Source organism: Nannospalax galili, unplaced genomic scaffold, assembly GCF_000622305.1.
Source record: "Nannospalax galili isolate Female #2095 unplaced genomic scaffold, S.galili_v1.0 scaffold25, whole genome shotgun sequence".
Lineage (NCBI taxonomy): Eukaryota > Metazoa > Chordata > Mammalia > Rodentia > Spalacidae > Nannospalax > Nannospalax galili.
This window is the reverse complement of record NW_008355642.1, coordinates 4,084,566-4,109,696: the sequence shown is the minus strand read 5'-3', so window position 1 is coordinate 4,109,696 and position 25,131 is coordinate 4,084,566. Positions and strand designations below refer to the sequence as shown.

Sequence of the window (25,131 nt, the reverse complement as noted above, 5' to 3'; positions counted from 1 at the left end):
AAGCAGCTCTGTTCAGGAAAAATGAGAAAAGTCTGAGAAAAAAAAAAAGGAGAATGACTAGATAAACTACTTATTTGGAATTTTAAAAAAGCTGTCATTATGTTCCCTGGGAAGTGGGAATAAAGAAAAGTAAGATTGTTATGCATTGGTAAACATCTTTGTTAAATAAGAAATACGGCCAGGCGTGGTGGTACACACGTTTAATTCCAGCAGAGGCAGGCAGATCTCTGTTAGATTGATGCCAGCCTGGTCTACATAGCGAGTTACAGGCCAGCTGGAGCTACAGGGAGACCCTGTCTCAAAAAAATACAAATAAATAAATAAATACCCAGCAGGGACCTTAGGGAGGAGAGAGGAGAAGGGTCTAGGGACTGGTATTTTGCTGGAGTTGGAGTTTGTTATGTTCAGGAGCACTTTGAAGAGATAGTCACTGAAAATGCAGTCCTTTCTCAGCTAGTTAAGAACTTCTAGCTCCTTGAGTTTTGATGTTCTTAAGCCATTGTCTATTCCTCAGCCTTTCAGATCTCTGCTCAAGTGGTCCTTGAATAGACTCTTGGGATGATTGTGGAACTGAACCTTTTCTGCCACCATCTGCTCATGCCCCTTCTCAGCCAGCCCAAGGGTTTCACATAACAGACCTCAATTTGAAATCTGGTTTTACCACAGCTAGTAACAAGCTGTGAAATTTGGAACAAGTAACTAAAATTCTCAAAGCCCAAATCTCTGCATCTGTGAAATGTGAATTAAAAAAGGCTCCAATATTATAAAGCTATAATGATAATTGAACTGTATGAACTATTTCTCTATGAGGTGTTTGGCATGTTCAGTGCTTCAAAATGTTAATTCCACATCTTTTCTTTCCTCTTTATATTTGAGGGGGCCCCACGACCTCCTAATCCCATTTTAGCCCCTCCTGGGGACTCCATACCATCTAATATGAGCAATAATAGAGAAGAGTACAAGGAGAAATCTGTACATGGAAAGACAGTCAATAGTGTATTTTTGTTCACCTCCACTGTGACTTTGCAGTAGAAATATTTTGATATAGACTGTATCTCAAAATAGGAAAAGTATTTAGATATTGGATGGAAATTTCTCTCTAAACAAAAAAATGCTAGTCAAACATGACAACTATGTAAAAGTATCTATACATTCATATGTTTAATGTGAAAATATATCTACACATGCACATACTTAAAAAATCAGAAGAAAATAAAAAAAAGTGAAAACTTTTTAAGACAGCCAAAACATGTTGTTGCATTGTAATCTTGATATTATTGTACCTATCTATGGAAGAGGATCTTCTTTTCTTGACATACATGAATCTTCTTGCCTTCTTTTCAAAAGAACATCAGGAGGACAGGGTGCTGGAGTAAAGGGATTTGCACAGTGGGAATAACATGCCCCCATCTCATCTGTCCTTCTGCCCAGCCTTCCATTAACCATCATGATCTACCAGAGGCCTGGAGAGCTTCCTATCTGTGCTGCTTCAATGCCCTTGCATCATTAATATCATCATCTCTACTCTTCTTCTAGGAGTGGATCTTATCGAGGGAGGTATGGAAGAAGTTGTGCATGTTTAGCTGTCAGTCCGAACCTTTTAGAGCCAGCAGGGGACAGAAGCAGAAATCACTGTCTAATACTTTGGGCTTTCTTGGCAGGTGAATACTGCTATGCATGAGGCAAAACTTATGGAAGAATGTGACGAATTGGTAGAGATCATCCAGCAGAGGAAGCAAATGATTGCTGTCAAAATCAAAGAGACAAAGGTAAAGCACAGCACTTCAGGGAACCTAAGGAGCAGTCAACTTTTTACAAATGACAGTTTGATCCTGGTTATTGCAGTTTAAACTTGAACCATAAAAGCAAAAAGAAATGAGGTCATAGGGAGAAATGCCAAGAAGTAACATTTGGCCTAATGCTATGAACCGGATAAAAACTGTGGCAGCTTCAGATTCTGGAAATCTTCTATACTTTGACCTGGTTGTTGGCTACATAGGCCAAACATTCATTTATTGAGGAATTGGGTGTTTTACTGTGATGTGTTATAAGGAAATAGACAAAAATAAATAAAAGAGAGGTAATGGTAGAAACATGGGCCAGGATCATGAAAGGAATGTGAATGCTGCTTTGAGTACTTAAGACTTAATATGAAAGGTATTGGGAAGCCATTATAATTCCATAGGAAGGATGCAGACCGACAGATATGGCAGAGGTGTTCGGGGTCGGTCAGAATGAGATGATGTTGAAGTCAGGGAAGCATTTTTGGAAACCTCTGGAATGATTCTTGCTATGCTATGTTAATGGAAACCAGAGCAGTGATGACACACATGGAAAGGGAGAAAGTAATGATTCTAAGAGAGAAAATGGTAGGGATCTGGGCTGGAGAGATGGCTCAGCAGTTAAGAGTACTGTTTACTTTGCCGACTACCCAGGTTCAGTTCCCAGCACCCATATGACAACTAACAGCCACCCATAGCTCCAGGTTCAGTGGATCTGACGCCCTCTTCTGACCTCTGTGGGCATTGTGTACACGTGGTGCCCTTCCATAGATGCAGGCACACTATCCATACACATAAAATACAAATACATCATTTTTTAAAAAGAAAATGGCCATCTAACATATTAGATATAAAAGATGAAAGGGAGAGAGGACAGTCAAAGACTCCCAGGTTGCTAAACTTGGAACTGAAGAGTTATGATCAAATGGGACAGGTGAGGATCTCCATATAGATGTATGTTTTTTAGGCTTATTGGCCTGCCAATCGAGGATAGTGATTAAAAGCTCATGCTGTGGGTACAATGTAAAAAATTATAAGATGCTCATTTAATGACCAATACTTTGTGCCATGGTGGGTGGTTCCAGTCAACACATGAATTAAAGTTTCTAAGAATACATATTTATGAACACACAGATAAGACATAAAGATACTTAAATACATGTGTGGAAATAGGGCTACTCGTAAAGAAAAATGAGTTACTTTTGTTAAATATACTTGAAAATATATTAACAATAAAATGTAAGCAATGGTGATCTCTGGATGGTAGAATTTCTTTTCATGCTTTGTATTTAAACGTTTCTATAATGAGCATGCATTGCTGCTACAATCAGGAAAATGTTAATGCAGAGAGGAGGTAGATAGCTGAGTGTATATGGCTGAGTGCGGTATAAGCGAGCAAGCTGTAGATTGGACAGAGACTTAGCCAGCAGGATGAAAAGGTAAATGCTTAGGAGAGGGGCCACAGTATATTAATAACCCTTATTTTTAGAGTCATGGGAGCTGATTTCCTTCGTGTTGTTTTATTGTTTTTTAATTAAGCACTGTTTGTTTTGTCCCAACCCCCCCCCCTTTTTTACTAATTCCTTTAAGGTTATGAAATTGAGAAAGTTGGCACAGCAAGTTGCTAATTGTCGCCAGTGTCTTGAACGGTCAACAGTCCTCATCAACCAAGCTGAGCATATCCTGAAAGAAAATGACCAGGCACGGTTTCTTCAGTCTGCAAAAAATATTGCTGAGAGGTGGGTTCCATATATATATATATATATGAAATACCTGATCTTATGAAAAAGGCTTGTTTAAAGTCACTTAATTCTGCTATGTCATTGTATAATAGCTGCTACCTGAACTTTCGAGTTTTTCTGTTTGTTTTGTCTTGCTTTAACCAACTAGGTAATTATTGAGCCTCAGAGATAAATTGCCCTGCAGGTTTCTGGAAACTTCTCTCCATCTTTGCAGCCCACTGGCTCTTTTAACACACAATGAAGCATAAGGGCCACCTACTGCCTTTACCTCCTGCTAGTGCACGAATGATCTGTGATGGTTGTAGCAGAAGATAAACTCTGGGTTACATTGATAGATTGTGTCATTTCTAAGTCTATCAGGAAATGTTTAAAGAATTTCATATGTGCTTATATTGTATTTTAATCAAATGTACCCCCATTCCCTCCCTTCTAATTCCTTCTTAATCCCACCACCACTTTCCCTCCACACTTCATGTGCTTTCTCTTTTTTTAAACCCACTGTGTCCACTTCATGCTGTGTGTATATGCATGGGTGTATGCACAGTTTTTAATTATTGGCATTTGGTTTTTCTTGCATAAATCTCTTATACCAGTAATACTTAGGCTTTTATTTTGTTACCCGTCATTTTGAAAATTAAATGAATGTCTTGAACCTTTTCCAGAGAAGAAAAATACATTTGAGATAAATGCATAGATAATTCTTCTGCAGCTTCGAAGAAATTGTGGATCATTAGAAGTCCAACTATAGAATTTTGGGCCTAGAGTTTATGATCTAAAATGAGTCACTGTTCAGTATAGCCACCGATTCTTCAAGAAGCTACAGTGGATCAGTAGGCCAGATATGACATATATATATTTTTTTCTCATTCACTGAAGTCTCTGATGTCAGGTTCATGATCTTCCTCCTATTAATTCTGTCATTCTGGGTGACATCATTCAAACAGCTAATCCATTTAATGCTCTAGCCATCTGGCCATCCACCCTCCCTGAAATCATCTCCTTCAGACACTCCCAACTTAGATCTACTCACTTCCTGTACCACACACTAGACCTCATCATCACTCAAAATCACTGAAACCATTAACTGAAGCATCACACTTTCTAACTGCAACTTGTTTTTAAAATTCAAATACATCTTTTCTTTAACTGTATAGGGACCTCTAAGTCCTGAATCCTATATGTGCTAGATAGCTTTACTGTCAACTTGACACACCTGGGTTGAGGGAACCTCAGTTGGGGAATTTCCTCCATTGGACTGGCATGTGGCCATGTCTGTGGGGCATTTTCTTGATTGTTGAGTGATGTGGGAGGGCCCAGCCCACTGTGGGTAGTGCCACCTCTGGGCAGGTGGGCCTGTGTTGGATAAGAGAGCAAGCTGAGCAGGGGCCAGGGGAACAACCCAGTAAGCAACATTTCTCCATGGCCTGTGTTCTAGCTCCTGCCTCCAGGTTCCTGCCCTGAGTTCCTACCTTGGGCTCCCAGATGAACTGTGGCCCGGGGAGATGTAAGCTAAATAAACCCTTTCCTCCCCAAGTTGGTAGTGGTCAGAGTATTTTGTCACAGCAATGAAGAAACAAATCAGGACAGAAATTGGTACCAGAGAGTGGGATATGGCTGTGAAAAGACCTAACCTTGGTGTTTGGGGGGAGGACTGTGGAAGTGTTTGCAACTTTGGGCTGGAAAAGCCATTGCTTGCTCAGAGTTTGTTGCTGTGGAGCTTGGAACAGTTATGCTGAAAGAGTTGTAGATGATGGAGGCCTGGCTTGTGAAGCTCCAAAGGGAAGTGGAGACCATCAGGGCTGTTGGTGTGAGATTTTGGATTGAAAATCTATGGGTTCTGGTCGGCTGAGGCTGAAGAAGCGCTGTGATTAAGAAGAGACCAGAACCTGAAGCAAAACCTTTGCTTTACTTGGACAATTGATGCTGGTTAGCTGGGGCTGAAAAATCAGCTGTAAGTAACAGGAGACCAGCATCACTGAAGTGAAGTCTTCTGAGAGGTATTTCCTCAGGGTCAGCACACAGAGGGGATCCGAACCTCTATCTCAAGCTGGAAGCAGGACTTGGTAATGTGTAAGAGTCTCCTGCATGGTTCTGGTGTTGAAAGTGTGAAGGGGTCACAGAGAGCAGCTGAAGCTTGGCACTCTGAGAGGCCAGGAAAGGCCATAGGTGAACTTCAGTTGCAGCGAAAACCGCAGGATTGAAGGGGTCATGGAGAGAATCTGAGGCTTTGCACCCGGAGAGGCAAGACAAAGCCATTGGTGAAGGTGTAGCCTCAGTTTCAGTGGAGACCCTGGCTTTTTGGAGATGCCAAGACCATGGGATGACCACCAGGGACAGCGGCAGGTGTGGAATGGAGCTGGCCTGGGTCTGTGTGTGAGACGAGCTGGGTGTGTTGTGAACGGCAGAGTCAGAGAAGTGGAGCTGCCAGAACCCTATGGAGCCCAGAAGATCGTGAGTGAATCCCAGATGACCAGCCTTGAGCTGCTTTGCTGGACCTTGGTTTTGCTTAGGTGTGCCCGATTCTTCCCTTTGAAGTAAGACAGTACTTGTTTTGGATTTTAAAGAAGCCCACCCACAGTTGAGTTTTAAAAGAGACTATGGACTTTTAAGTGTTTGGATTTTTTTAAGGACTGTGGGGTTTTTAAAGTTGTACTGTCTTATATTGTGATATTAGCATCATATATTGGGGACAAAAATTAGAAAGTTTATGGTTTAATGGTGATGTATTTGTGTGTCAAGTTGACAAGGGGTCAATTGTGCTGGATAGCTTTAGTGTCAACTTTACACAGCTGGGTTGAGGGAACCTCAATTGGGGAATTGCCTCCATTGGACTGGCCTGTGGCCATGTCTGTGGGGCATTTTCTTGATTGTTGAGTGATGTGGGAGGGCTCAGCCCACTGTGGGTAGTGCCACCCCTGGGCAGATGGGTCTGTGTTGGATAAGAGAGCAAGGTGAGCAGGGGCCAGGGGAACAACCCAGTAAGCAGCATTCCTCCATGGCCTGCCTGTGTTTCAGCTCCTGCCTCCAGGTTCCTGCCCTGAGTTCCGACCTTGGGCAACCGGATGAACTGTGACCTGGGATATGTAAGCTAAATAAACCCTTTCCTCCCCAAGTTGGTAGTAGTCAGAGTATTTTGTCACAGCAATGAAGAAACAAACCAGGACACTACACTATCCTATTTCCTACCCCTGAACTCTTGTCTCCACTTCTTTCTAAGCTTATTCCAGGATTTATGAATTCTTACTTCAGCTATCTTTTCCCAGTTCCCTTTCTCATTGCCCCTTAATCACATCAACCTGATACAATCCCAACTAGTCCAACTAGTCTTATATTTTTTTCAGCCTACATTTGACTTTCAGAATGTTGGTAGAAAAAAAAAATCACACAACCAGTCCAGCAAAATATCTCCATAGGTGCAATAGTGGCACTTCTGTCTTGGGATAACTGCCTTATATTGGACTTAAGCCCCACTCCATAGGAGAGAATTCATGCCAAATATCCATGGCTAGAGAGGTCATAAGACCCTAGAGGAGAACCACTACTGCTGCTTTCCTAAACCAATTTATTCCAAATATTTACCCTTATAGCCACAGATAAATGTATCTCTCACCATTTATCAAAGGAGCTTCTTTTTTTAAAAAATATTTTATTTATTTTTATTTTATGTGTATGAGTGCGTTGCCTGCATGTATGTGAGTACACCTGTGCCATGCAATGCTGCAGAGGTCAGAAGAGGGCTCTGGATTCCCCTGGAACTGGAGTTAAGGATGGTTTGTAGCCACCATGTGGGTGCTGGAAATTGAACCTCAGTCCTCTGCAAGAGCAGTCAGTGCTCTTAACCACTGAGCCATATCTCCAGCCCAAATGAGCTTCTTTTTATAACAGATGGAGACTCTTACAAAGATCCACAGCTAGTCAAAATGCTGAGAAGTGCTACAGTGACAGTGGAGTGCCTTGTCACAGCTGAGACATCTATAAGGCAACCCCTATACCTAAGGCTCAAGGAACCTCATGGAAGAGGGGGTAAGAAAGATTATAAGAGCCAGAGGACCAAGAAGTCTGTTGCTATTTAGCATATCCTAGACATGACAGGAAAGCTGCACCCTTGAAATCTCAACAGTGGTTGAGATGGTTGCTTAAACAAGACCTGCTTAATGTCAACACAAGTTGACAAGATAGTGTAGATGGGGGAAATTTTACAACCTCCCACTGCTAGATGAAGAGCTACAGCAATCAATAGATGCTGAGGGAGGGAGTATTGTTTTACTCCAGGAATTAGTTCCCTTATAGGTTATCCAGTCCTGAATGATCAGCCCTAAACACACATACATGTAAGTATCATGAAATGGACTCAGTAATTACATATAAAGCTGAGAGAAAGTTTGTGGTTGGGGAGCATGGAAAGAGTTGGAGGGGGAGGAAGGCAGGGTGGGGTGATATCAATACAGTGCTCATATATAAAATTATCAAAAAATTTTAAAAAATTAAAAATCACAAAACCAAGGAGATTGGTGCTGCTGCACCACAGTACTGACTGCTAGGTACTGACTTGAAATCTTTCTGTGTTGCCGTGGTCCACTTTCTTCTAAGTTCACCTCCACAATGGCTATTTCAGATCTTTTGTGCTCACCTCAAATTTCATGATGCCATACTTCTACTTATGCTTAGCAAATGGCCTCCTAGTTTTCAGACAATGGTAAGTAGAAGAGGCTAATCTTTAACTTCTCATATCAAATTGCTGGACATACTTCTGTCCACAACTGTTACTTCCACCTTCCTTCTGGTCTGCGATATGGCTACATGCCCCTATTTCCACATCTTCACTCCTCAAGTTGTTACTTTCATGTCTACTTTTAAACCCACTCATGTCTCTACTGGCTAAAATAAAAAACAAAAACCCTGCCGCTCTCCTGTACATTGTATCCCCTCTAGTTGTAGTCCTTCTTCCTTGTTCCACGGAAAACTATTTCTTCACCCTTAACTTTCTTTCCTTAAATACTTAAAACTCTTTTATGTAAAAGTGATACCTTGTACATAGAACGTAAAACATAGCAAAACTGTATTGCATAAAAAATAACTTTTATTTCTCCAATTTCTCTTCTCAAATAATTATGACTTTATAAGTATCAACATATGTAACCTTCACAAAAATCTTATGATGTAGACATGAATACTTCCTCATTTTACAAATGAGACTGCAGTACTTAAAAAGTTTAAGCATCTTGATCACTCAACTAGTATGGGGCAAGAGGAAGGGTTTGAATCTAGGAAACTTAGCATCATCTACATTTTTGAAACAAAGCCAAAGAATTTAAAATCTGTAAGATGTTCCTGTTGCTATGGCATTTATATTTCTAAACAGCATCTTTACATTTATATTTTAGATATTTTTCATTTTAGATATTAATTTCTTAAAATTTAGTAATATTTTCAGTAAGCTATTCCACCAAACATTTTTTGAAGATTCCTAGTGTATGTGTGCTAGAACATTCAAAGTTTTCCTATAATTTACTGATATTCTGTTGTTTTTTGGTGTCTCTTTTGATCTACATGTTTCTATTGAGATTTCTTCAAGTTCACTAACAGTTCTTGTAGAAAATCTAATCTGTTGTTAACCCATTGAGTGTAATTTTCATCTTAGATATTATAGTTTTCATCTCTGGAAGTTTGATGTGGGTCATTTCTAAATATGTTCCATATCACTATTTAAGATATAGTCTATATTTTTAATATTATGACTAATGCTACACTGAACGTGTGACTGCAGTCGGGTCTTTGACATACTGCTTTAAATTTCTTCAAATAGATACTAAGAAGTCAGATTGTTGGACCATATAATAGTTTGATTTTTAGTTTTCTGAGGCACCTCCACACAATTTACTATAATGGCTATACTAATTCACATTCTCATCAACAGTATGCACTGATTCCCTTTTCTGGATATTTTTGTCAGCATTTATTATCTTTTTAAAAAGTAGTTGTCGTTAAAGCTCATAAACTCAGTTTTTCCAAATTTTCACCTAAAAATAACTTTATTGTACATTATTGAACATTCATTTTTGCCAGACGATGACTGATTTTTGGTTCTGGAATCCTGTATTTTTAAAAATATTTTCTCCCTATTATATTGTCTCTTATCCTTTTCTGGGATTCTAGTTAATCAAATATTGGGCATCCTAGATTTTCCCCCTAATTGAAAATATCTGAGCCTGGTGTTGTAGGCCTGTAATTGCAGCTGCTGTGGAGGCTGAGGCAGAAGGATTGCATGTTCAAGCCCAGTCTGGACTACCCTGAATTGAAAGCCAACCTAGGGAACATTAGTGAGACCTGTCTCAAAATAAAAATCATAAAGAGTGCTGGGGATATAGCTCAGTTATTCAATCTCTACTTTCACCAAAAAAAAATCCCTTTTCACTCCCATTTGCCATGACTTTTTCTTCCTTAGTTTCTATATTTCCTTATTTCTTTCATTTTTTTGACTTAATTTTTTGCTTTTCATTTTTCATATAAGCATATATTGTACATTGAGCATATTGTGCCTCACATACTCCATTTTCTGATTGCTTCCTCCTTCTCTTAAGTCACCTTTGTTCTCCTAAACAGTTTCCCTACTACTTTCATGTCATATAGAACCACACAATTTTATGTACCTACATAAACTCTAGAAACCACAAATGAAAGCATATATTTGTCTTTTTGAGACTGGCTTAATTTGCTTAATATGACTATCTCCAGCTTCATCCATGTTCTTGAAACAAAATAACTTCATTCCTCTTTACGGCTGAGAAAAATATTTTTTTCATATGGCTGAGAAAAATATTTTTTTCATATGGCTGAGAAAAAATATAATATCACATTTTCTTTACACCTAAGTTGGTTTTGTAACTTAGCTATTATAAATGATGATACAATAAACATTGGTCTACAAGTATTTCTGTTATGTGTTGACTTGAGCTTTTAGGATAAATACCCAGGAGTGTTATATCTGGGTTTGTTTTTTGGATCTTAACTATTCTGAGTGGGGTAAGATGAATTCTCAATGTGATCTTAATCTGCATTTCTTTGGATGACTGGAGATGTTGAACATTTTTAAAGCATTTCTCAATCATTTGTATTTCATCTTTAGAGAACTCCTTGTTTGGCTCCTTGCCCCATTTTTTAATTGGGTCGTTTGTTCTTTTGATGTTTAGTGCTTTGAATTCTTTATATATTCTAGATACTAACTCTCTGTCAGAGTTATATCTGGTAAAGATTTTTCTCATTCTGTAGGTTGCCTCTTCACTCAGATCATGGTGTCCTTTGATTTACTCAAGCTTTTTAGTTTTATGTGATCCTATTTGTCAATTGTTGGACTTAATGACTATGCTGTAGAAATCCTGTTCAGAAAGTCTTTTTCTGTTATTCCCTACTTTCTCCTCTATCTGATTCAAGGTATTGGGTCTTATCCTATTTGTCATTGATCCATTTTGGTTGACTTTTATGCATGGTGAGAGATAGGGATGTAGTTTAATTCTTTTCCATGCCCTTATCCTGCTTGAGAAGCAACATTTGTTGAATATGGTGTCATTTTTCCAGTGTGTATTTTTGATGCCTTTGTCAAAAATCAGGTGAAAATCAGTCGACTGTAAATATATGGGTTTAAATCTGGTACCTCAGTTCTATTCCACTGATCAATGTGTTTATTTTTATGCCAATACCATGCTGATTTTATTACTATAGTTCTGTGGTATAATTTGCAATCAGGCATGGAAATGCCTCCAGCAGTTTTTTGCTGCTCGGTATTATTTTAGCTATCCTGAGTTTTTTGTGGTTCCATATGAAATTTGAGATAATTTTTTTCAATTTCTGTGGAGGATTGTATTGGTATTTTAATGGGTATTTCTTTGAATTTGTAGATTACTTTTGGTAGATGGCCATTTTCACAATATTAATCCTACTGATCCATGACTATGGAAAGTCTTTCCATCTTCTTGTATATTGTTCACATTCTTTCTTCAATATCTTAAATTTTTATTGTACAAATCCTTCACTTCCTTTGTTATGTTTATTCCAAGATATTTTATGGATTTTTAAGAGGAGGGGACTGATTTGGTGGTGTTAATGTTACAGCCTGCTAATTTACTAGATGTATTTATCAGCTCTACAAGTTTCCTGGTGGAGTCTAGGGTCTTTTATGTATAGACTCATATCGTCTGCAAATAAAGATACTTTGACTTCTTTTCCAATTTGAATCCCCTTTATCTCCTTCGTTTATCTTACTGCTCTAGCTAAGACTTCAAGTACTATACTGAACAGGAATGGAGAGGGTGGACATCCTTGCCTTGTACCTGATTTTAATGGGAATGCTTTCAGCTTTTCACCATTTAGTATGATTTTGGGCTATGATTAGTATGATTAGCTTGTGATATATTATTGCCTTTACTGTGTTGAGATATGTCCCCTGTATGCCTGGGTTCTCCATGACTTTTATCATGAATGGATGTTGGATTTTATCAAAGGTCTTTTCTGTATCTAATGAGATGATCATGTGGTTTCTGTCCTTGGGTCTGTTTATTTGGTGCACATCTGTGTATATATACATGAATGTGTGTACATGCAGGTGCATATGAGTGTTCCCATCCATGTGCATGTGTGCGTATATATGTATGTGTGTATATATGGAGAACAGAGGACACTATCAGTCTCCATCCACCCTGTCTTTTGAGATAAGGTCCCTCAGTGGCCTGGAACTCACAAAGTAGGTTAGGCTACCTTTCCAGGAAGCCCAAGGGATCTGCCTGTCTGCCTCCCAGCACTAGGATAATGACAGTGTGCCACCATATCTGACTTTTTTTACATGAGTACTGGGGTCCAAACTCAGGTCCTCATGCATGCAAGGCAAGCACTTTATTGACTGAGCTACCACCCCAGCCCCCACATTTCATCTTTTGAGAATTTTTCATTAGCCCATTTATTCATTGGACTTACTGTTGTTTCATTTTTTTAGTTCCTTGTGTATTCTAGATATTAATCTTCTGCTAGATGTATAGGTGCCAACATTTTCTCCCATTAGGCTGTCTCCACTCAACTGTTTCTTTTGCTGTATAGAAGTATTTTATTTCATGAGGTCCATTTGTCCATTGCTCATGTTATTTCCTGAGTGACTCGTCAAGTTATACTACAGAGCTGTAGAAACTAAAACAGCACAACCTCTGACACAAAAACAGACATACAGATCAATGAAATTAGAATAGAAGACCCATAAACCCATGCAACTACAGCCACCTGAATTTCGACAAAGCTGCAAAAAATACACATTGGAGAAAAGACAGTCTAACAAATGTTGCTGGGAAAACTGGATATCAACATATAGAAGAATGAAATTAGATACCTTTCTCTCACCCTATACAAATAGCAATTCCAAATAGATCAAAGGCCTTAATGTAAGATCTGAAATACTGAAGTTGTTAGAGGAAAGAGTAGGGGAAGCACTTTTAGATATAGAGATGGGCAAGGATTTTTTAAATTTTTGTCTTTTCAAGACAGGATCTCAATCTTAGCCCAGGCTGGTATGGAACTCACTGTGTAGCCCAAGCTGCCCTCAACCTCTCAGTAATCTCCCTGCCTCAGCCTCCCAAGTGCTAGAATTACAGGCATGAGCCACTATACTTGGCTTTCTTACTTTTCTATCCAATCTTTCTACTAAAATTAAAATTTCAACATTCATTTTATTTACAAGGACTTTTCATGGTCTTATTTTCTTATTTAGCATCCTATTACTGTTTTGTGTATGCAAACTATTTGTTTATTTCCTTAAAAACCCTACATTTTCTTGGTTTCCTCCAAATTGTTCTTATTACTGCCAGGCACTCGGCTTCAAAAGCACAGTTTCTTAAAAGAATTAGGAGACAATAGAAGAAAGTGAATTAGCTTAGAGTTTGGCTAAACCAGGGAAAGACTTCTAGTTTCTCGTAACCCTTTCTGTAGCAGTGTTACAGTTTTATAAGAAAAGATGAAATGAAAGTCAGGAAATATGCATATGTTAATTTAAGATGTCAGTAATGAGTGAAATAGCTTCTAGAAAGCAAGTTCCTTCTGTATTGGCACTAGGACTTAAACTTTTTCCCTATCCCCATCATGGGATTCCTGGGAAAATATTAACTTATTGAGATTCATTGTTTCAATTGTCTGATAGCTGACTGGAGGGGCCCCAGTGTCTCTATAAAATCTCCTCTCCTTCCAGGACCATTACATTAGTTTTTGTACTTCCCTAAATATGTGGTAAACTTTGGTAGTGTGTTCAAATTGAGCCACTGAAAGGTGCTGCGAGCAGGTGGGGGTAATTTAGTGCTTGGTGAACTTTGCTGTAAGATTATAAAATGGAGTGCCTGTTTTTTATTGTGGGACCTCAACTGTCAGTCCTGTAGTATGTTCTCTTGAATGGGATTCTGCAGCCTCCTGTTTTCGGTGGGATAGGGTGGGGTGGGGTGTGTGTGTGCATGTGTGTGCATGCACGTGTGTGTTAGGGCAGAATTATAAACCCTGTTGTCAGCTTCCTGGGAGCCAAGCAGGGAAAGAGACTGAGACTATTCAGACTTATTTTAATATAATGGCAAGGCTCTTTGAAGTAAACCTCACATCTCCTGCCAGACTGAGGCAAATGCAGGCTGTTCGAGTATATCTGGGGCTCTAGCTGTTCCTCATGCAAACTTTCAGCTTTGTGTCACTCAATCAGCTTGATGTTGTTGGCTTCCTAGTCCAGCTTTCTCTGGTCTGTTGTTAGTTGCTACACATCCATCACTTTGTAGCTTCCAAACATTTGTTGACAATCTCTTTAGTTGCTGGCATCTCTTTGTTCCATTCTCTTTGTCTTTGTGGGTTTTAGGACATTTTATTCTTTTTCCTCTTAGTGGGATATTATGAAAGCAGAGCTAAAACATATATTTAAACCACTGTATTTAATCATCCTTGCTCTGAGGCCCTCTAAAATGTTTTTCTCATCTTCGTATTATTCAAAGTGTTCTTTTCAAGGTTACCAAACAAAGACCTTGATGCTAAATATAAAAGATGCTCCTTTGTTTCATCTTTCCCTTTCATCTTATTGGTATCTCAGTAGCATGCGTCCCTACTGTCAGTTTTTACTGTCAGTCTCCTTGCTTTGTCTTCCATAAAAAGTCCTGGTTTACTTTTTACCTGCCTGATTTTTTTTCACCATTGAGAGCAACTGTTCCTTGATCTATTCCTTTTTTTTTTGTCTTTTTGAGACAGGGTCTCTTTGTAGCCCCAGCTGGCCTGGAACTCGCTATGTACACCAGGCTGGCCTCGAACTCACAGAGATCCACCTGCCTCTGCTTTCCAAGTGTTGGGATTAAAGGTGTTCACCACCTTTTTAATGGTATTGTTCTTCCTGATTTAGTAGTAGGATATTCTCACCTGTCCCCACACAATTTTCCTTACAAATTGATTAGCTTCTAGGATGTTGATTGCTATTTAATTCCATGTTGATGATTCCCAACTCTCTATGTAAATCTTCTTATAGGCTGTCTATGTAGTCCAAGCTGGCCTGGGACTCATGATCTTCCTGCCTTAGCCTCAAGCACTGAGATTACAAGTTTGTGCCAACATGCCCTGCTTTGTATTTGATCTTTAAAAAAATTATTGACTATTTTCATAGGAGTCTTGCTGTTGTTGTGTTATTTTTGAGTCAGGGTCTTACTATTCAGTCCTTGATGACCTAGAACACCCTTTGTAGGCCAAACTGGCCCCAACCTTGTAGCAATTCTGCTGTTGCTTCCCAGGGAAAGGCTAGTGTGGTCACCGCCAGTGGCGGCTGCTCCTCTGCTCGCCCTGGGCTGAGGCCGCTCTTCTGCTCGCCTGGTGCTGAGGCAGCTCTTTTGCTTTCCCTGTGCTGCCTCCTGTCCGCTGCTTCTGCCCGGTCCTGGACCCCAGGGCTGGTGAGGAGACTGTGTCAGTGGAGCCACATTCAGACACAGGAGACCAGGTTCAGTGACACAGGTCTGCTTTATTGCAGGAAGGCACAAGCTTATATAGGGGTAGTGATCCAATCACAGCACAGCAAGTAGGATACCTCATTAGCATAACCAGTTTAGCGTCCTATCACAGTACAGCAACTAGGATACTTTATTAGCATAACAGACTTAGCATCCTATTAGTATAACAAACTTAATGTCCTATCACAGAATAGAGGGTAGGATGCCTCATTAGCCTACTGGGTTTCAGATTACAGAGCCTGGATTCCTGGAAACCACATGACCCTGACAGTTGCAATATCACCCTAGGCTCAAGCCTGTCTCCCACAGGCTAGGACACACCCAAGAGCATGAGTGTGGACTTCTCAAGAGAGAGTTCCTTTACATGCAGAGTAGCTGAATATAAGATTCGAGGCTTTTGAAATTACATTGCTCAAAGTGTTTCTAAGGCAAATCCCTCCTCTATCTCTTTGCTCCTTTTTGATAAGTAAAAGAATGGAGTGGCTCTGGAGGTGCCTTGGATAAGATTACAATCTGATAAGGCAAAGCCAGGGGTCAGACAGGTTGCACAAGGATGTTAAGACATCACTTTTACTGAATATGGGGTGGATATTATGTGATTACTTTAAAAAATTGAAGTTTTGTAGCAGGGAAGGGAGCAAGCCCATTTTGGAAGGTCATATATGTTTAGACTTTAAGCATAGTTGAGAGTTGATTGCAATTTTAACATTCTTATTTGAAATATCTCATAAAGAGGAATATTGTCTCTATGTAGGCAACTTTACAGCAAATGTTACAAGTTGTGCTGAAATTATTGACTCTCACTAGTGTGAGGCTTCAACCAAACTCTGGACCGAGGGCCTCCCTTCCCACATTTTGCTATCCTGCATCATTGCCACTTGATCGACTGTCTATTCCTAGGCACCTTCAAAATATGATCTACCATCTGCCAGTGTTGTCCCTTTTCAGTCCATCCACTATAGCCATAAGACTCTTCTTCAAACATAAATTTATGCATATTACTCCTCTACTGGAAATATTCCAGGGCCTCCCATCATTCTTATATTAAAGGCTAAAGTTACAAGTATGACTTACAATGGTCTACATGATTTGTCTCATTCTCCAGCCTTTTAGGCAAGAGAGAACATAATTGGCCTTTGTTAAATATTTATCTTGTAGGTCATCACTTAAAAGTAACTTTCAGGCTAGAGAGATAGCCCAGTGGTTAAGTGCACTGACCTTGCAGAGGACCCGGGTTCAGTTCCCACATGGCAACTAACAACCACCCATAACTCAATTTCCAGGGGATCCGATGACCTCTCCTGACTGCCACCGGCATCTCACAACACTGGTGCACTTACATACATGTAAGCAATACACTCATACACACAAAATTTTTCCTAAAAAGTACCTTCCTCTGTGCAGATTTCTCTTTAAGTCCCACTCATGTCCCTGCTAGATGACGCTTGTGTGTATTATACTGTCTTTGTATTGCATATTTAATATGTCTATTCCCCATAACATGTAAGTTCTGTGAAGGTATGGACCACAGCAAACCTGCTTTCCTTCATATCTTTAGTACCCATATCTTTAGATGCATGGATGGTCGATGGGTAGATGAGTGGAAGAAAGGAGATTGGAAATATCATGACCTACTTTTCTTCCCCCCCTTCCCCTCCCCTTTTTTTTTTACATGTTTTAATCACTTGGCTCTACCACCATATAAGAGTTATGAACAAGTAAAAGGAAAGCTTCTTTTTGCAATAGAAGAGACAGAAGGATTTGGACAAGAATGAATGTGACTTCTTGTCCAGGAGGAGCTCTTGCATTTAAATACCCCCAGCCAAGAAAAACTGCATAGATAGTGTATATAAGCTGTTCATTCTGTACAGTTAATTTTCTGAACCTCTCAAAGCATAAATGTTTTCCACTTTTCCACAGAAATATGCAAAACATTACATTGATTTCTATTTTATTTATTGTTCCCTTGAAATGACTGACCAGGAAAAAGATTGTCCTTAAGTTTTGAAGCAAGCAAGAGAATTTATTAAAAAGTATATATCTATATAAACATATATGACAGTGGCTATATTTTTATAGAGCTCTAATGTATTAAACATGACAGCCATTCATTCACAAAGATCTGAATTTGCTTTACCTTTTTTCTACTATCCAGGGGAAAAGTGCAAAATCCTCCATATTCTTCCCCTGAGTGTGTTTAGCTGCATGGCTTTGGGGAAGGTATTTAGGGCTTAGGCCAAATCTTACTTTATTTAAAAATACTGCTGGCTTTTCTGAAGAGAGGTGCTTCAACTTGCCAAGTTGTTTGAAATGAATAGGTAAGTTTCTCATCTTTGTTACATCAGTAACATACAGGGAAGTCATGTTACAGATCTGATAGTTTTTAGTTAGCAATTGGAAAGGATTCATTGAGCAGCAGGTTTGTTTACATGGTACTTTGGGATGCTAGGTATTTGTGGATTTTAAAAAGAATCAGGCATTTGTGTACTTATGTTTTAAAACCTGTAATGTTCTTCAAATTTAATTCATAATAAATTGATGTAATTTAATACTTAGGAACATCAAAAAGCTAATGAACATTACTGCTTTTGTGCTCAAGGTTTAGTTTTATGGAATTAAATTAAATGGATTGAAAAATTGCATACTTACAAAAAGAAGTTTTTGTTCCTTTATTAATATTACAAAAATAGCTATTCCTTGAAACACCTTAAGATTATTTTATAGGTGTGGTAGTGTATACCTTTAACCTAACACTTATTAGGTAATGGAGGAGGATCATGAGTTCAAGATCATCCTCAGGTACAAAGGGAGTTCAAGGCCGGCCTAAAGTATATCAGATGCTGTTTCAAAACAGAATAAAACAAAAACAGAAAATGATTGTATTGAGTTGATCATTCATTTATTTATACTGACTTGTAGTTTGTTTCTGAAATATCTTCATTTCAGAAACAGTCAAGAGCTGTTTTGTGTCATTGAGTGTAGACGCATGAAGACATGGACTTGTTCAACTCCTCATTTCCTTACTAATAGCTCACTGTAAAAATTTCTTTTCTGGTCTAAATCCATCCCTTTTCTGTCCACTAGAATATGGATACTGTTGCCAAGTTAATATTTCTTTCTTCTTGCCATTTTTATACACAAGAAACTTCATTCACTCTGATCCAGAAGGTCTGATACAAGACTGAAACCCAAATATTGTATTAAAAACTCCCCCAGATAATTCTGATTAACCGTGCTTTAACATTGCTGAAATAGGGGGAAGGAGGTCTAAATGTTATCAAAATACTTTGTGTAAATCAATAAAAATATTTTTAAAAATTCAAAATTGCTGAAATACACGTAATGTATATTTAAAAAAAAAAAAAAATTGTGGCCGGACTTGGTGGCGCACACCTTTAGTCCCAGCACTCAGGAGACAGAGATAGGCAGATCTCTGTGAAATTAAGGCCAACCTGGTCTGTATAATGAGTTCCAGGCCAGCTAGAGCTACAGGGAGACCCTGTCTCAAAAATATGCAAAAAAGAAAAGAATTGTGTAAATGGTTATAGATAGAGTTTAGAAGCAAATGGAAATGGATTCAATTAAATTTTGACCTTTACTCGCTTGCGTGATCTTGGCAGCTTACTTATCTTTTAGACCTGCATGCGTCCTCACTAGAAAAATGTAAATAAGATCTACATAAGGTTATGGTAATAAGATGATTTATGTAAATTTTCATTTTCATGCATAGTATCTTGTATATACTAAACATTCCATAAACATTAGCAATTATATTATTATAAGTCATCCAATTATTCATTCAACAGCTATTTATTTACTATATGTTTGACACTGTTTCAGGAACCATGGAAGATATTAGATATTACAAAATAAGAACCTTATTGTGGAATCTCTTTAAAGTAGTTGGGGTGATGGGCCCGAGTACGTAACTGTGTTGGTAAAGTATTTGCCTGACATGCCCTGAGTTGAATCCCCAGCACCTCCCAAACTGGACACACTGGTGTATGTCTATCATCCCAACACTCAGGAAATGGAAACAGAAGGATTATGAGTTCAAGGCCATCCTTGGTTGCATAGCAAGTTCAAGACCAGCCTGGAATACAGGAAACCCTGTCAAAAGAGGAAGAACTAGAATTAGAGACATAAAATTTTCATAGTATTACACAATGAAACATAAATATTAAAATATTATAAATCTCAAATAGTAAATAATGTTAAGGGGAAGACACTAACCAAGCATGTTGGCTTGTTAGCATGAAAAAAAGAGAGTAGAAAAAAAACCTCTCAAATTGCTCTTACTAAGCCTTCAGAGGTCTACTTTTGATGCTGCCTGCCAGATGGAAAATGATGCAGAGGGAAAAAAATCCTGTATTTACTTCTCAAAATTAAGACAGGATGGGGGCGTGTGTTTGAGGGGTGAACATATGTCTATAAATATGGTATAACTCTTAATTGGTTCCTGACGATTAAAATTGAAACTGTTTTCCTTGGAAAAGCACAGATATATTTTTGCTTGCAAGTCATTTTTCACCTCGTTAAACCAGAAATCAAACATTAGATGAAGGTTGCAATCCTATTTTGATGTATATTGATGCACTCTTCTTTTTCTGTTCTTTTATTCTTTTTCAGGGTCGCTATGGCAACTGCATCTTCTCAAGTTCTGATTCCAGACATCAATTTTAATGATGCCTTTGAAAACTTTGCTTTAGATTTTTCTAGAGAAAAAAAGCTACTGGAGGGACTAGACTATTTAACAGGTATGAAAGTACTGTGCTTCCCTTCCCAATTTTTCTTTCTGTGTGCTTTTAGTTTAAAGTAATGTAAAAAGGGTAATATTTACAGTGAAAATGTTTTTATAAGCTTAAAAATAATACATGCATATTTTAGGATAGATTGTAGCTTAGTTCGTGTAATATAAGAGAAAAAAAGAATTGCTGGGGACTGTTGCTCACCTACAGAGAGCTTGACTAGTATTATGAGGTCCTAGGTTCAATCCTAAGTAAAAGCAAAACTAAAAAATGATCATCAAATATTTATCTCTTATAAAGCATCATGTGAAGCCCCTTAGCTATTAGGACCCAGGATTAGTTTTATTAGACAAGTTTTGCATATAAGAAATAGCTGTCAGAAATGACAGTACACAGCTGGGTGTGGTGGCACATGCCTTTAATTCCTGCATTTGGGAGGTAGAGGCCTGTGGATCTCTGTGGGATCAAGGCCAGTCAGGTCTCCATCATGAGTTCCAGGCCAGCTGTGGCTAATGGAGACCCTGTCTCAAAAAGACCAAAAAACAAACAGAAAAACAAGTGACAGCATATAATTGTTAAAATTTCAGAAATAAAGGCTAATAAATGACTGAAAAATAAAAAGAAAGGGATAAGGGATAAAAGTAGCCCATTAAATGCTAGCTACCCTCAGGATTACTGCATGATAATTTCATGAGAAAAATACACAATAAGTTTATTTGTTTGTAGCTATTTTGTTAATACAGGAACACAGCTATTATTTATGAGCTACTATGTTCCAGACACCGTATATTAACTCTATATCATTAATCCTCACAACAAATCTGTAAGGTAATTATCATTCCCATTTTGCAGATAGGAAATTCACATTAATTTGCATTTGGATAAGCTGTCAAATGTCTGTGAGAAAACGTCCTTTGAAATGAAAATAGGCCAAGGTCCATGTAACAAGAAAACTATATATTTTGCTTTTATATCGTCATACAAGTTTTTTTTTGGTGTTTTTTGAGACAGGGTCTCCCTGTAGCCACAGCTGGCCTGGATTCACTATGGAGACCAGGCTGGCCTTGAACTCACAGAGATCCACCTGACTCGTGTGGCACCATGCCCAGCTTACAAATGAGTTTTCAAGGCATTCTGGAAAACCGGAGGAACCATCATGATAATTTAGGTTTATACATTTGCCCCCAAAGTGGTTCTGGGGAGTTTGAGGTCTCAGGATGCTGCTTCTGTTTTTGGTGTTCTTGCCCATGTTTGTCTGTAGGTTGGGGTTAGGCTGGTTTAGCATGTATGAAGCCTTGGGTTTAATCCCCAGTACTGAAAAAAAAAAACCAAAACACAGGAAACAAAAACTCCTACCTCCTTGGGAAATGTTGAGTTAGGTACGAAGTGCAAGAGTTGTTAAGTTCCAGAAAGAAGTTACTTTCCTTACCTTTTTAATCAACTTTTTCTTTCAGCCCCAAACCCACCATCTATCCGAGAGGAACTCTGTACTGCCTCCCATGACACCATTACAGTCCACTGGATCTCAGATGATGAGTTCAGCATCAGCTCCTATGAGCTTCAGTACACCATATTCACTGGCCAGGCTAACTTCATCAGTAAGTCATGGTGTAGTTGGGGCCTGTGGCCAGAGATAAGGAAATGTAAGGAAGCAGTAAGCTGCTCAAGATTGGCCGGTGCGCCACGAGGCAAGTGTTTGTAAGACATGTTAGGTTGTTTAGTATAGTCTTTCATAGATAGTGTAAGCTCTCCAGGGTATTAAAAAAAGTTACTGATGGGTGACAAGCCAGTTGTGGATTTTCTTGCTGGGTAGTCACCGGGATCACTCCTAACTGTTGATGTAATTCCTAGCCTTATCTCCATCCGTACCACTCCATTGATCAAAGAAAAGCACTGCTTAGTATTTGTTCCTGAGTAGCCAAGTCACCCTCATTCCATGTGTGTGAACATCTCTCTCTCTGATTCTTCTTCCACTTCATTACCATGTTTAAAATATATTACCTTTAAGGAATATTACTTCCTTTATTATACCTATTTGTATCTGTGAACATGGAGATAAGCCTCCTGCATCTTTCACTCTTCTTTACTCCTCCCTTTCTACAAAGAATCCCAGGAAATATAAAAACACATCCAAGCCAGGTGCAGTGGCACATGATTGCAATTTCAACACTCAGGAAGCTGAAGTAGGAGAATGGCAAATTCAAGGCCTCTCAGGAAAACAAAACAAACAAAAAACCATAACAAATAGATCACAAAATTAAAGATGCTTTTCTTTTTTTTTTTTTTTTTTTAAAAAGCAGTTGTTTAGCTTGCCTGTTAAGATGGTTTCACCTTCTGGTGAATCGGAATAATACAAGGAAAAGTAGGAACTTCACTCTTTGAAGACAGTCAGTAGGCACTGAGCTGAACCTGCCCCTCAGTTCACTGGATGAACCCATAGAAATGAAAGCCGAATAAAGACCAGTACTGAATGCCCCTTCCAGTATTGTTTGCATAGCTGCAAATTACTATTTCCTTTTACCTTTGCAGTTTGCATCTGTATCTGTCTTCACAGGCCATTAGGGGTGGAGTCTTTCCAAATAAACCCTCCTTGTGGGCTTTCTTTTCCTATTCTGTGACATTTCTTTGACAGATTTTTATTATGTGACAACAGTGGGGAGGGGCGATAAAGGGACATGTGGGTGTTAAACATTTAAAAACACTTGCCTCATGCAGCTCCGATCTAAGCCAATTGGTTCATGTAGCTGAGTTCCTGGGTGTTTCTTCAGGTTATGATGTCACAGGTGCTAAGGTCTTACAGACATACTTTATTTTGTAAGTTCTGGAAAGTGTTAGAAATAGCATGTGTCCTCAGGCTCCCTGATATGGGAAGAGCAGTGCTTTCCCAGAAGTGGAGAAAAAGTCCTACAACTGACAAAGAGCTAAAAATTGTCAACTCTGTTTCCAAACCTACATTGTCCTTTAGAAATAAAGGCCTAAAAAATAATTGTTACCAATGTTCAGGTCATAACATCTTAGAGTTGGAACAGGCCTTAGAAGTTACCTAGTCTAATCTTCTCTTCTGCCAGACAAGTAAAACATTGCTAGTGGCTAAGTGGTATTCACTTTCAACATTTGATTGTTGCACAGCTCTAAACTATTTCCAGCACTTCCTTAGAAGACTGCTGTTTCTCTTTGTAAATAATAAGGACAAAAATAATTTTCATGAACATTCTGTTTTGCCATTCCATATACATTATCTTATTTAGTTCTTATGTATTTTTATTTAGCCATATGGAAAGATTATCTTGATTCTATTTTTCTACATGATGAAATTTGAGGTCAAGTGAATTGCCCAAGGTCACAGAGCTACAAAATGATGGGGTTGACACTGGAACCCATGAACCTCAGACTTCAAGTTTAATGCTCCTGGAATTAAGCCACAGCTACCAGCCAGTCTGGTCTTCTGTGCCTCTTTAACAAACCTATTTCATCATTTATATAAGTTTCTTAGATAATTTAAGGTAACTCCTATGTCCCTTCGAAACTTCCTCTTTTTTCTGACTTTACATTTTCAATTCTTTCAATTGTTCCTTAAACAATATAGTTTTCAGACTCTTTAATGTCCAGTATCCTTTTTATGGGCACTCTTCTGTTTGTCAAAGTTCTTTTAAAATGTGTTGTGCCAGGTATGGTGACACATGCCTTTAATCCCAGCACTTGGGCAGCAGAGGCAGGAAGATCTCTATGAGTTCAAGGCCAGCCTGGTGTCCATAGCAAATCCAGGAGACCCTATCTTTAAAAAAGACCAAAAAGAAAAAAAATGTGCTGTGAAAAATGACTATAAGTACCCCCAAAGTGGTTTGATCTCCCCCAAAGGATTGTTGAATTCTGCCTGTCTATCTCTCTTGAGACTCTCTTGTAACTAAGGATGCCCTTCAATTTACAATGGAACAGAGGATGACCTCGAACTTCTACCTTCTGCGTCTACTTTTTGAGTGCTGGGATTATAGGCATGTGCGACCACACCTGGTTTTATGCAGTGCTGAGGATGGAATCCAGGACTTTGCTCATGCTACTCAAATACTTTATTTTACCAAATCAGGTGTAACCCAGACCCTGCATTATCTCTTGTGCATGATCTATTGCCCTCATGCCCTGTATGTACCTTTTTTGGCAACCACATTGACTACTGAATATTTACTTAGTATATATAGTTAACTGAACTCCCTATGTATTCTAAGTTCCATTTCCATACCATTCAAACTCAGTACCTTTGAGTTTATGCTTATTACATTTTATCTCCTTAGGTTTGGTCCCTCATTCTATCATGCCACAATCTTCACTTTCTAAGTCATTTGCCTTCCCTCTCAGCCTGACTTCTATGCCTTCATTCATCCATTAAGAGAAAAGTTCAATAGGAGAGGAAAAGAAGCAGAGCCTTGAAGCAAAACCTCAGATGGTAGTGAATTTTTTTTTTTTTGGTAAGACTGTCTCACAATATAGGCCTGGCTGACCTGGTAGACCAGGCTGGCCTCAAACTCAGAGATCTCCCTGCTGGGAATAAAGGCATGAGCTGCCACACCCTGGTGGTGTGTACATGTTTTACTAGAAGTAAATATTTATGAAGACTCAAGGTCCTGGTCCTGTCAGGCAGCCAGACATGCCTCTGTTGACTGAGCCCTAGTTCTGAAAGCTACTCTCGCTTGAAGATTTTTGCATTGTCATTATATAGAAATTTCTTCCTTCTCTTCTTCCTTCCCCCATTTCCCCCCCCATCTTCTATCCCACTTTCTTCTCCTATTTCCCCATCCTCTTTTTTTAAAGTCAGTATCTTGCTATATAGTGCTGGTTGGCCTGGGACTCACAGCAACCCTGCTGCCTCAGCACA

General features: G+C 38.8%; 1 protein-coding gene across 5 annotated transcripts in view; it reads left to right on the top strand.

The window, feature by feature from the left end:
- Window positions 1–25,131, top strand: part of Mid2 (midline 2) — a 117,403-nt gene that overhangs the window by 81,843 nt on the left and 10,429 nt on the right. For 4 of the 5 annotated variants that reach the window (XM_008852971.3, XM_008852969.3, XM_029556039.1 and 1 more), the window contains 4 exons: window positions 1,662–1,769; window positions 3,372–3,520; window positions 20,143–20,270; window positions 21,716–21,949. In XM_008852971.3, the coding sequence (XP_008851193.1) occupies window positions 1,662–1,769; window positions 3,372–3,520; window positions 20,143–20,270; window positions 21,716–21,949 (619 nt within the window). The remainder of the gene's footprint in view (window positions 1–1,661; window positions 1,770–3,371; window positions 3,521–20,142; window positions 20,271–21,715; window positions 21,950–25,131) is intronic. The other variant, XM_029556038.1, reaches the window with a different exon arrangement.